The 12,875-nt window shown below is 40.9% G+C and overlaps 1 protein-coding gene across 1 annotated transcript in view; it reads left to right on the top strand.

Annotated features, from left to right (window-relative positions):
* The window catches only part of ache (acetylcholinesterase (Yt blood group)), a 42,169-nt gene extending 29,742 nt beyond the window's left edge, over positions 1-12,427 (top strand). Inside the window, exons 2-9 of the mRNA XM_070993058.1 lie at positions 815-1,330; positions 1,578-1,801; positions 1,910-2,170; positions 2,444-2,666; positions 3,187-3,432; positions 4,713-4,905; positions 6,135-6,313; positions 10,600-12,427. Coding sequence (XP_070849159.1) covers positions 904-1,330; positions 1,578-1,801; positions 1,910-2,170; positions 2,444-2,666; positions 3,187-3,432; positions 4,713-4,905; positions 6,135-6,313; positions 10,600-10,721 — 1,875 coding nt within the window. The 5' untranslated portion in view covers positions 815-903 and the 3' untranslated portion in view covers positions 10,722-12,427. The remainder of the gene's footprint in view (positions 1-814; positions 1,331-1,577; positions 1,802-1,909; positions 2,171-2,443; positions 2,667-3,186; positions 3,433-4,712; positions 4,906-6,134; positions 6,314-10,599) is intronic.
* The last annotated feature ends 448 nt before the right edge of the window (positions 12,428-12,875 follow it).

Below are 12,875 nucleotides of genomic sequence, written 5' to 3'. Positions count from 1 at the left end.
AGCATCCATGATCCACAATCTAGGCACAGCCATGATCCCTGACATGAATGGGACTTGATGGAGAGGGAGAGGAGCTCAGTGTATCATTGGAAGTCCTCTAGCAGTTTAAGCAGCATAATTTGGGGCTGGTCAAAGGCAAGCCTGGCCTAGCCTGAGCTGTAAACCTTATCAAAAAGGCCCGTAAGTAAACCCATATGTGCCCATCAGGCACATTTAGGTTCTGATGTGCAAGGAAGGAACTCATTGCTGAACTGCGGGCTCACCACCTCCACTAATTGATATCCTTGGAAAAACCTTGACTAATGGCCAGATAGACATGAAATTTGCTGCAGGTTTTCATTGACTCCAGAGGATGTTTTTGTTGATCTTCTTGAACCCTGTTTTAACACCACTGTTAGGCAAATCTCCACTTGTGCAGAAGAAATAGAGTACCCAAGTCTTTGATTGATTCATGTATCTAAGAGGATGAATCCTATTAATGACTCTAAGAGTTAAAATGTGTGATTTTGATTTTGAATCAAGAAAATTTGATATGTTGAGATATGTGACCAATACACACATGTGAAAATACTATATAATTTGGATTTTGGTTGCCTGCCTGTCTGAACAAATCTTTGAATCTACCTCAATGACACTTCCAGACGTTGTACTACCTCTGCTCTCCTATTTCTTTCCTCATCTGATTTCTCCCTCACTCTTTCAGTCTGTTCTATATCACTCTCTTTTACTGTAATAACATTAACTCTCTCTCTCTCACTCTCTCTCTCTCTCTCTCTCTCTCTCTCTCTCTCTCTCTCCCCCTATCTCTCTGTAGAGCTCAGGGTGAAGCAGAACAGACCCTGCCTTCCCTCATTGAAGAGGGAATAAAAACCACTGCTCCAGCCACACCATCTTTGCCTCATCATGCAGACCTCCATCCTTCTACTTTCCTCATTCCTCCTCCTGTCTCTCCTCATCCCCTGCTCCTCCCAGAGCGAGGCAGACCTCATTGTTCAGACACGTACTGGTCGAGTTCGTGGTATCCGCATGCCAGTGCCTGACCGCAGCTATGTCACCGCTTTCCTGGGCATCCCCTTCGCTGAGGCACCCATAGGCAAGCGACGTTTCCGTCGTGCTGAGCCCAAGCGTCCATGGACAGGGGTGTATGAGGCCAATGCCTACCCCAACGCCTGCTACCAGACTGTGGACACATCATTCCCCGGCTTCCCGGGAAGTGAAATGTGGAATCCCAACAGAGAGATGAGTGAAGACTGCCTATATCTCAATGTGTGGGTGCCCTCCTCACCCAGACCACACAATCTCACTGTCATGGTGTGGATCTACGGCGGAGGTACTTGGTCACAACTTATTATGAATGAGCCAAAATATATATAGATTAGACATGACTCATTCTTCCAATGAGGACATTGGGTCAGCAGTGCATAGCAAACAAACTAAAGAAAACCCCTGTTAAAAGCATTAGCAGTATCCATCTAATAATAACAATAGGTGCAGCTTCCATCTGTTGTGGGAGATCGTGGTACAATCTGTATAATATTATAATAACAATAAACAATATTATACTGTAATCTTTCCAGGATTCTACAGTGGTTCTTCTTCTCTGGACGTGTATGATGGCCGTTACCTAGCTCACAGTGAGACGGTAATTGTGGTTTCTATGAACTACCGGCTCGGTGCCTTTGGTTTTCTCGCTCTGCATGGCTCCTCTGAGGCTCCTGGCAATGTGGGTCTGCTGGACCAGAGAATGGCACTGCAGTGGGTACAAGACAACATCCATCTCTTTGGTGGAAACCCCAAACAGGTTAGTTTCTCATTGTTTTGTCTATTGTATTGTTTCTATGTAAGGTATCATGTGCAAATTCATTTTGATCCCAATCTCTGTATTTATTCTTTTTTGCCCATTTAACAGGTGACTATCTTTGGTGAGAGTGCTGGTGGTGCTTCAGTAGGGTTCCACCTCTTGTCTCCAGACAGCTGGCCCACCTTCACCAGGGCTATCCTTCAGAGTGGGGTCCCCAACTGTCCCTGGGCCTCGGTCAGCCCTGCTGAGGCCCGCAGACGGGCTACTCTGCTGGGCAAGCTGGTTGGCTGCAACGGAGGCAATGACACAGAGTTGGTGGACTGTCTGCGCAGTAAAACTCCACAGGAGCTCATCGACCAGGAGTGGCAGGTAATACGGACTAAGCCAGTAAACAATCTGAGCTCACTCTATTCTCTTTTAGGCCATAACACGCAGGAACTGTCAGAAGGTAATCCAGTTGGTCACTTTTGCAACAATTTTCATAGAGTGTTTTTGTCTTTACAGACCCTGTTATCCGTTGTCAGTGGTTTTATATATTTTATCCATGTGACATTTCCTCTGTTATGTGTTTGCATGCCACAGTCATTTTACAGTCAGATGAACTCAGTGGTACAATTGATCTTGTGATCCTGTTCTGAGCAGGTCCTGCCATGGTCAGCCCTCTTCCGGTTTTCATTTGTCCCTATTGTGGATGGTGAGGTTGTGCCTGACACTCCAGAGGCAATGCTCAACTCTGGCAACTTTAAAGACACTCAGATCCTGCTTGGGGTCAACCAGGACGAAGGCACTTTTTTCCTGCTGTATGGAGCACCAGGATTCAGCAAGGACAATGAGAGCCTCATTGCCCGAGAAGACTTCTTAGAAGGTGAAGCTCAGCTCATCTCACCTGGAAAGAACAGATATAGACACAAAAAATACCCCAAAATTCTGTTCAGCTGAAATTCAAGGTTGAAGTAGAAGCTCATTCAGAATGGACAATAGATTGATCCTGCAGTCACGAAAAGCAGCACAATTGATGTTGAAAGGTGGCTTAGACTTAATGATCCATATAATAATTGTGTATGCAGTTCTGACATTATACAGTAATATTAGTGTTGTCAAAATTAAATTTTTGTGTTTTTTTAACTTAGTAGTTATTATGGTTAGATTTGAATAGATGTGGCTGACATTACATGAAACACCACCGCAAAAATGAAAGTGAACCAGTAGTAACAGTTTATGTAACTGCAGAAACTGACAGTTTTCCATAATCATTCTGTCAATGTGAGAAATCAGAGAGAATTATAGGAATCACCACTGTCACATTCAACCAAAACAATTGCAGCCATGATTGTACCTTCCAAATATAACATCTAAAACTGCACCTAAAAACTTAATTTTTCCAGGTGTCAAGATGAGTGTACCACATGCTAACGATATTGGCTTGGAGGCAGTGGTGCTGCAGTATACTGACTGGATGGATGAAAATAACGGAGTGAAGAACCGCGACGCCTTGGACGACATTGTCGGTGACCATAATGTCATATGCCCACTGGCTCATTTTGCTCGCTCTTACGCCCAGTACAACTCCCTCAAGGCTAACATGGGAGGAGCCAGCACTGGGGTGGTGAACAGTGGAGGAAACTCACAAGGTAAGATTACACACAGTTGTCACCAGTAGAGGAATGTGTTATGGAGATGAGAAATTGTGCCTCACAGCTACTTTTGGGACAGTTTAAGTTGTGCTGTGCATCGGAAACAAGCTAAACCCTGCCCAGCCACTACATCACAGTTGCTAACATACCATACGTGCTGCGGAGTATTACTGTAACAATCACCATATTAGCTTTATGGTTATTTGTTGTCTTAGCTTTATATGCTGTTGTTAGCAGCAGCAGTATGGGCAGTTTCTCCTTTGTGGGTGGCTGTTGCTCCGCCATAGCTCTCACTAGCCTCCTGACGCCGCTCACAGAGCTGTTTCACTGAGCGGCAGCCAGCAACATGAGTGGAGGGAGGGGCCAGTTCTCAGGGTGAGTGGTGACTGACAAATGTCAGACACTCCCTCAGACACTCCTCTGGCTCGGATTGGTTGTTTTGTTTCGGGTGTGGTGGATTCTTGCAAATCGCAGTAGGAGCAGGTGGGACCAATGGAGCTGTTTTTTTTCCCACAGATTACATTTTTCATGGACTGCTGTCTGGGCATAGGGACAGTTTTAGCAAATATGACAAAAAATTATTTTGATACAAGTTACCTACTGCAGCTTTAAAGTTGTGATGTCACAAAATCCTGCTTATACATACATGTCTCAAACTCAGATTTAAGGTGAGCGCAAAGAAACTTAACCTCCTTCAGCAGATGAATGTGAAAACACCTCTGCACATAGATCATGCTTCATCACTATACAACTGTACAGTTCTAATATAAGAAAAATAAAAATTCAATTAAATTCAGTTTTATTTATATAGCGCCAAATCACAACAGAAGTTGCCTCAGGACACTTTCCATAGAGAGCTGGTACGTTCCATACTCTTTATTTGCAGTATATAATTGAAATATATCAGAATATATACAGTGTTGGCAAGGACTGGGGGCCAAAAAATAAAATGAAATACACTAGTCAAAATCACTTTCATTGTTACGTTTCTCATTACAATTTTTTCCTTGCGTTATGACTGCCTTTTTCTATTTTATTATATTTAACACTCAGTTCAGTGTAAAACTTACTCAGGCTCTAAAGAAAACTATCAATTTATACAGTATGAGGCATCAGGAAATTACTCAATGTATGGTATTTTGCAGTAATTTCTTGATGACTGCAACAAACATGATTAATGACTTATCCACCAAACCAAACATTTCACCAGCATCTACAGAGAGTGGTGCTGTATAAAAATAATAACCACTTGTGCTTTTCTCCTGCTGCTTCTCAAGGAGGTGTCTACCTCTACCTATTTGACCACCGAGCATCAAATCTGGCCTGGCCAGAGTGGATGGGTGTGATCCACGGATATGAAATTGAGTTTGTCTTCGGCCTGCCACTGGAGAAGAGACTCAACTACACCTCAGAGGAGGAGAAACTGAGCCGACGCATGATGAGATACTGGGCCAACTTTGCACGCACTGGGTGAGGCATTGCAGACAGTAAAACAATAAATCTGTTATGTAACTATTAACTATAATGAGCAGCAGAAAGAACAGACCTTCCTGAATAAGTTGCTTCATTACAGAATAGGTGAGGTGGTCACTTACAGACCCGACCAGAAGTTACAGCTCCAGCCCCAGCCAAGTCCAGTTACTTCTGGGAAACACATATGCCTGCTTAACATCAGCGTATTAACATTGTCATTGTAGACATGTTAGCATGCTCACACTATCATTTAGCACAAAGCACCACCATGTACAGTCTCACAAAGCCCCTTGCATCACCGTAGACTGTTATTATTCCGGTTCTGCCCTGGTGTCTCCTCCCAGCTGGAGGTCCCTAACTACCTTAACAGGTAGATATTAAAGAGGCAGTTAACCTATGAGGGGTAAACCTCACCATTCAATCAGTCATCTGCTGAGACCAATCAGACAGGTCCTGACATCATCTCATCTTTTGTGATGAAATGATTTAGATCATGTAATTTAGCAAATACATGCTTCTCAGTGGTTAAAACAACTAGTTTTTCCAAACATTTTGTGCATATCAAAATGTTGGTTCTGTCCTACAAATTTGAACATTACTGTAATAAATGAATGTGAAATATGCAAACATGGCTTAGATACAGTATTTGCTAGTAACCTTTTCTCTCGTGAAGTCCAACTAAGATTGTAATGTTAGTATAGCTGGAAAATCCACAAAATTGCTACTATTTCTGTGCAGTTACTGCACTGATAAGATCTTGAGCCTTGTTCACGCAAGATTTAAAAATGTCTGTCCAGACATCCATAATCCATCCATGCCTGTGAACACACCTCTTAGAGGTCATTTTTGGGGTAAATATGTTTTCTTTCAACTTGGTGTAAAAAAACTGGGTTGCACCTGCTGTTCATAAATACATGGCGGGGGGGGGTTGGTTGTAGGGTGATTTGTAGGGTTAGGTGATGGATCTCCATTTGTCATGTTTTCACATTGGAAAGTCGCGTTGCCAGTGTAAGGTAGTTACTGATCCTTACGTCATTACCACAGCAACCCATGTAGATAGGTTGGTGATGTCTAGATATTCAAATCACTTGGCCTAGCCTAGACCTAAGAAATGTAAAAGCAATTTTTATTCCATCTTCTCTCTCACTCTGTCTCACTCTTGCACACTCTCTGTCCAGTTGGTCTGTCCAATAAAGGCTCATTCCCCTTATTCTCATCCCTTTCAGAAATCCTAATGTCAACCATGATGGACTGGTTGAAAGCAAGAAGCGATGGCCTCTGTTCACTATCAGCGAGCAGAAACATGTTGGCCTCAATACTGAAACACTGAGGATCCACAAAGGTCTGAGGAACCAGATGTGTGCTTTCTGGAACCGCTTCCTGCCACGCCTCCTCAACATCACTGGTAAACACTACTTCTAAACACTACTTCAATTCAACAAATGCAATCTGAATACTAGTAGTTCACTAGTCTTTGCCCTAAGTTATTCTTACTACACATTCATACCAGAAAGCTACATTGCACTTCACACAACACTGTAGACCTGAAGGGGTCAACCACTATTTAATTTAAACATAGACAAATCATGTTGATAGAATCCCTCATTTACATAATATATATGACCAAGATGTGTACTGAGTGGGACATTTTGTTTGTAAAAATAGCACAATGTGCATTTGCACATATCGCTGTCTTTCTTCATGATGTTAAGATAATATCAAAGAACCTTAACATATCCTGCAGTTGTTTCATATTAAAAGCCTTTTTCTAACTTTGAGAAAACAAATACAACAAAGTACAGACACAGCTGTTGCACAACTCCTCTCCATTACACCATGCTTTAGTCTCCAAACATTTTTGACTATCTTGTCTTCATCAGGGTGGTGTCTTAAGTTGTTTCCTTATATCCACTGAAAGCAGATACAGAGTGTATTCACTGTGTTTCCAAACATTACTTTAAAAAGGTAGTTGCAATTTTGTATATACTCACAAGACTGATCAAAGGAAACTGGAAACAACCTCAGAGACCACTCTAATTAAAGGTAAAATAGCTGTAGGCCTTAAGTGAATAAAGTGCAACATATTTTTATTTTGACATTTTGACAGTAGCTTAATATCAAAGAAATGAACAGCAAATTAGTGAATGAAAACAGCATTTATGTTTTGAGAAACAAAAGGGACACAAGTAGAGTGGTGAGTTTGACAGGACGCTGTTGGAAATATACATTACCTTGAATTTATGAGGACAACACCTGGGCATACCAGGAACGTTTAGTTTACTTAAACAGCAAAGTAAAATGGGGTTACCTCTGACTAACATCTGATAATATATATTTATGAAATGGAAAATTAGGAATAAAGGTCTGTCTCAAATAAAATCCTGTCTAAATCTAATACATACAAGTGTCACGTACAGGTAATACTGGTAACATGATTTGTAGTGCTGTCAGGCGATTAAAAAAATTAATCTAATTAATTACAGGATTTGCAATTAATTAATCTAATTAATCACATTTTAATCTCATATCTGCTAAAGGTCCCCAAATAAAGAATTTGAATTCTAGGACATTACAAAATTGTAGTGCATGACTAATCAATTGAATACACCAAGAAGAGAAGATTTGATATCCACATTTTTATTGGTGAAGTGTGCTTCATAAATGAAATTCAGATGACGCTATCTGAAACGCCTCTTTTAGGCCCTCGTCTTCCACGATTGAAATCAGCCTGCAATCAGCAGCAACCCACTTTGCGATTGAGTTTGTCAGTTTTTCTGTCGTGGCTTTGCTCATTCGTTTTCCTAACTCAGCAAGTGTGGGTTGGCGGAGTGAGCTCACGATAGCACTAGCGGCACTAGCAGCAACTACATGTTTACATGTAGCGTGTAAATGATAATTCAGGCTGGAGCTGCTACGGTGATAGGAAAATTCTTTTTTACACAAGGTACAAATCACTGCGTTCTTGTTAATAGTCCCGTCTTTGTTCTTTTTATAAATAAACTTGCCGTTCAAAAGTCCAAGTAGGCTTGCCTCGCTCTCCGGTGTCGCATCCATGTCTGTTGTCACCCTGCTTTTGACCAGTGTCGCAGGTAGGATGCGACCTGCCGCTGCAGCCTATACGGGTCACTCAAAGGGCCAAATTTAAAATGCTTGCGCATTGACTTGCCACTCATGATTAATTGCGTTAATTTTTATAGCGCATTAATTTGCAGCGTAATTAATTAATCTAATTAACGTGTTAAACTGACAGCCCTAATGATTTGTTAGGTGATTTCATTACCGTTAAACCTTCTGGCTGTATCAGTTACTCCAAACTAACCACATATAATCACCTCACCTGAAACCCTGGTGAGCTTGACTAACCTTCCGCATTCGATTTGGTTGGGCCAGCCCCTTCTCTTCCTCTTGGTTCCTGGGCTGTCGAATGATAAGATGAGCCTTTATTGATCCCTAGAGGGGAAATCTGGTTGAAAGACAGAAATAAGTACAAATAAAATAGTGAAAGTAAAAAATAAAAAATAACAAGTACATAACACTAAAGAATAAATGTAAAAAATAGAAACAGTACTAAGATTAAGATTTTCCCTTTATTCGTCATAATTTTTACACACAACATGCAGAGTTAGAGGGAAACTGCACACGCCATGCATTTGTGAAATTCTTTCTCAGCTTTTGACCCATCCATGGTCAGTCCTTCCCCCGCAGCAGACCACGAGCGGTGGGCTGCCAGTCAACAGGCGCCTGGGGACCAGTTCCATTGTTGTCACCATTGGTCAGGTGGTGATCTTCTTGCATGTTTTTAGTGGGGGTTTTTTGCTACTACTTACTACAGGCAGAATTACAATGTAAAATCAAAGTGATATGTTTAATACAGATACAGAAGAGTCACCACGTATATGTAAACAGCATACATAAGACTAATATGTAATGTGATAAACTAATGATTCTTAGTGTTTGTTTGTTTGAATATAGACATATAATAGAAATATAGCATATAGTAATAAAACAATATATCAAATATAGTATTGCCTGAGTATGAGTATGAGTATGAGTATGAGTATGAGTATGAGTATGAGTATGAGCATAGTTTGGTGTAGTATAGTATAATATATGATTAGCAATAAATATACTATAAAATAAGCAAAATATAATGATCACTCCAGCAGAGAGACAATTGAAAGAGAGAGTATTATTGGTGTCCCAAGTGTAAGACACTGTGGGGTCAAAGCTGGTAGTTAGAAGTGGTTTTGATAGTCTGTGGTCTCCACTGCTGTTGTACAGTCTGATGGCAGTGGGTGCAAACAAGCACCTGAAGCGTTCTATTTTGCATCTGAGTAGGATAATCAAGAAGATGAATGAGCTGCCCATCTGCTACAGCTCGTCCTAGAGAGGGTGAGAGGGGGTTATTCAGGATCGCTTTGATCATGTCCTTCATCCTCCTCTCTGCCGGAGACTCCTGATTGTCCATTTCTGACCACAGCTGGCCCTCCTTACCAGCTTGTTAAGTTTGCTGGCCTCACCAGCCCTGATGCCACCTCATCAGCACACTACAGCAAAGAATGGCTTGCTGGCTAGTGCAGACCAATAGAAGATCTTCAGAAGCCTGTTGCACACACTGATGAATCTGAGTCTCTTTGGGAAGAACAGTCTCTTCTGGCCCTTTTTGGCGATGGTGTCAGTGTCATGAGACTAGTCTAATTTATTGTTGATGTGAATCACAAGGCACTTGTATGAGTCGGAGACATGGGGCCTCCTCTTCCTCCAGTGCTCCACCACGAGCTCTTTGGTCTTGCTGATATTGTAAGGAAGCAAAATTTGCTTCCATAATACTGAGCTTCAGGTGACTGTTGTTTAACCATGTGGTAAAGCTGCATTTAACCATAGAGGAGTTATAGGAAAACTTTTGGAGGTGGCAGGAACCTGACTTAAAGCAAAAGTCTGAGGTGTAGAGTGTAAAGAGAAATGGCACCAGTACAGCTTCTTGGTGTGCCTCAGTGTTGTTTATTACATGGCACGGCCATCCACTCTGGCATTCTGTGGCCCTCACTACCACAGCAGATGGTTGACAACAAAACACGGACAAGGATGTTGCAAAAACTCCTATGGCAGATAGTAAAGTCTGAATCGTACCGCCATCATTTCAATATCAGGGGATGTCCAGTATTACACCGCTTAGAGTTAACAAAGACAGCTAGGCCTCCTCTTCTCTTCTTACCTCTGTTTTGCCGCCCACCCATAGTAGCGTGAAGCCAGCTAGTTCAAGGAGGCTGTAAGGTATATTCCCATTCAGCCATGTCTGTGAAGCAAGCTTACATAACATGCTCATGATTCATAGAGTGTAAAGTAGACAGATGTAAAAAAAAAAAGCAAAAGACCAAAAACAAGGAAAACAGCAGGAGACAGGCTGTACACTGCTCTGCACCCTGAAGTATGATATTGAGTAAGTGAAGTACTTAAACAATGAGGTTTATCACTCATTGTCTGTCAGTCTTCACAAAAGTTGCTATCATTCTGCACTACCTGTCTCTCATCTGTGGTGTCTGCCCTCAGAGAGAGCCACCATCTTGAGGTTGGCAGCCATTAAAAACAGAAATGACTGCTATAAGTGCAACTTCAGTATGCCGTAAAAGCTTCACCGCTAACAAACACTTTTTGTCCACTGTTACTAAGTCTGTGTGTTTTTATTTTCAGACAACATCGATGAGGCAGAGCGTCAGTGGAAGGTGGAGTTCCACCGCTGGTCCTCCTACATGATGCACTGGAAGAGCCAGTTTGACCACTACAGCAAGCAGGAGCGCTGCACTGACCTCTGAAAGCCTCAGCAGAGAGATGAGAGAATGATGGGAAGGGGGGAGGCCGAGAGAAGACGCTATGGCCATTTTCCTCCATAGCCCCTCAGTGAAGTCTATCTTCATTCAACTTTTTTTTTATGTCTTCTGTTTCACTACACACACAACAGGCACTGTTGATCTTTATATTATTTATACTATTTATTTATGTGCTGTTTTTCTGAATTTGTGTCTGAGGAAATATAGGGCTATGGAGGGAACTTGCCATCAGTATGGAGTAATAGTAGAAATGTCAAAGATTTGTCATTACCTCGTGTGTGTGCACACGCGCGCGTGTGGTGTGTGCACAGTGTGTGCACGTGTGTGTAAGCATGTGTCTGCGTCAATGGCTTGAAAGCCTCCTGTTTAACTCAAGTCTCGACAGGCCCATAACACTACACCACTACCACTGTTGGTTCACTGTTGACTTGTTTTTGTGTCGATCTCATTAACTCTGTTTTGTTTTCTGAGGACTCCTTCTTTCCAACATATCAGGGTTTGTTTTTTGGACTTAACTGCACTGGTTATTTCTGTCTCACATTTCTGATGAAGCCTTTTATTCTCATTCTTGTTCATTACTACTATTATGACCACTATTGTGATTACCCGTCATGTCCTGCTTAACCATGTCTTTCTAATGTGGTAAAGCCACACCCAAAGTCAGTTGGGTTACATCCCAGTGTTTTTGTGTGAAAAGGTTCCATGGAAACAATGGTTTCTCTAATTTGTCCTCTCTACTAGGAAAACTACTTCATGCTAGTTTGATGTGACATACATTTGTAAGTTAGATCCTTCTACTTGTACTATAGATGGTGCATGACATTTCAAAACTTTAAATCAGTTTGACAGTTGGAACTGAAAATGTCTACTGATACTGTAAAAAAAATGTCAAGATGTGATGAAAAAAAAATATCCCTGCAAATGAATCACAAATCAATTCAATATTCCTTTATTCGTCCCTCGAGGGGAAATTCCAAAATTCCAATTCCAAATGTAAAGAGAAACTGAACGAGTTTGAAAAAGATTGTGAAATATTAGGGAGGAAAAGATGGAGGAGGTAAAATGAGGGCAGAAACAGCCCCCACCCACAAGTGAGGGAGGCTGTGTAATTTGCTGAAGAGCAGCCACATTGGCCACAAATGATGCTATGGGATAATGGTAACTGTTTAAAGTTTATCAGTTGTACAACTGAGAAGTGTCATAAATTCAGTGACCTACTCAGTGCTGTCGATTATATAAAAACAATGTCTTTTTTATGAAATGCTTTTATGCTACTAACCTTATTGTTTAATCGAACATTTTTCTTGACTTATTGATTAATAATTTGGTCTATAAAACATCAGAAAACAGTGAAAATGCCCGAATACAAGGTGACGTCAGCAGATGTCTCATAATTAGTCCAAAAAAAAATATTCAATTTATTTAGTCGCAAATTCTAACATTTGAGAACACTGAATCATCAAGTTTTGGCATTTTTGCTTGAAAAGGGACATTGATGATTCAACGATTATCAAAACAGTTGCCAATGATTTTCATTCAATCAACTAATCAACATTGACTAATCGATGCAGCTCTAACCTTAAATCTGCTAACATTTACTACAACCAAGTAAAATTGTAGCAACTAAACAGCTCAGTGTTTTGCATTGTGCAAAGGTGTGGATTACTGCTTAAATACAACTTCTCATTTGTAAGAGGATGATTATGTTGTTTCTTTTTTCAAAAGTTACATAGTTTCACTTAAAAGCCACTATATGTAGGATTTGAAAAATGTCTTACCATGGTGTAGTACAGTGAAGAACCTCACATTTCCAATTCCAATTACATTTGAATACACCCATTATAGTGTAATAATATCCACCTTTGTGCTACCATAACATACTATAGTATATAGTAGTATATAGTATTACATTTTGACAAATTCTTACAGTGCAGTGAGAGTGAATCAGTTGCTAGAGGGAGGAATGAGGGTCATGGCAAAGTGGCTAAAGGGATTCCTGCAGTTTTAGCAACTTATTCAGCCTTGTTGGCTTTTCTAGTACAAGAGAAAATGTCAACATAATCAAGGTTATTCTTTAAATTCAGTATAATGCCTATGTCTGTGTATTTTCATGTGTTTGTTCGTGTCTCTCAATCCGAA

The sequence above is a fragment of the Chaetodon trifascialis genome, chromosome 23, assembly GCF_039877785.1.
Source record: "Chaetodon trifascialis isolate fChaTrf1 chromosome 23, fChaTrf1.hap1, whole genome shotgun sequence".
NCBI lineage: Eukaryota > Metazoa > Chordata > Actinopteri > Chaetodontiformes > Chaetodontidae > Chaetodon > Chaetodon trifascialis.
The sequence above is the reverse complement of the archived record's forward strand: the minus strand, read 5'-3'. Positions and strand labels throughout refer to the sequence as shown.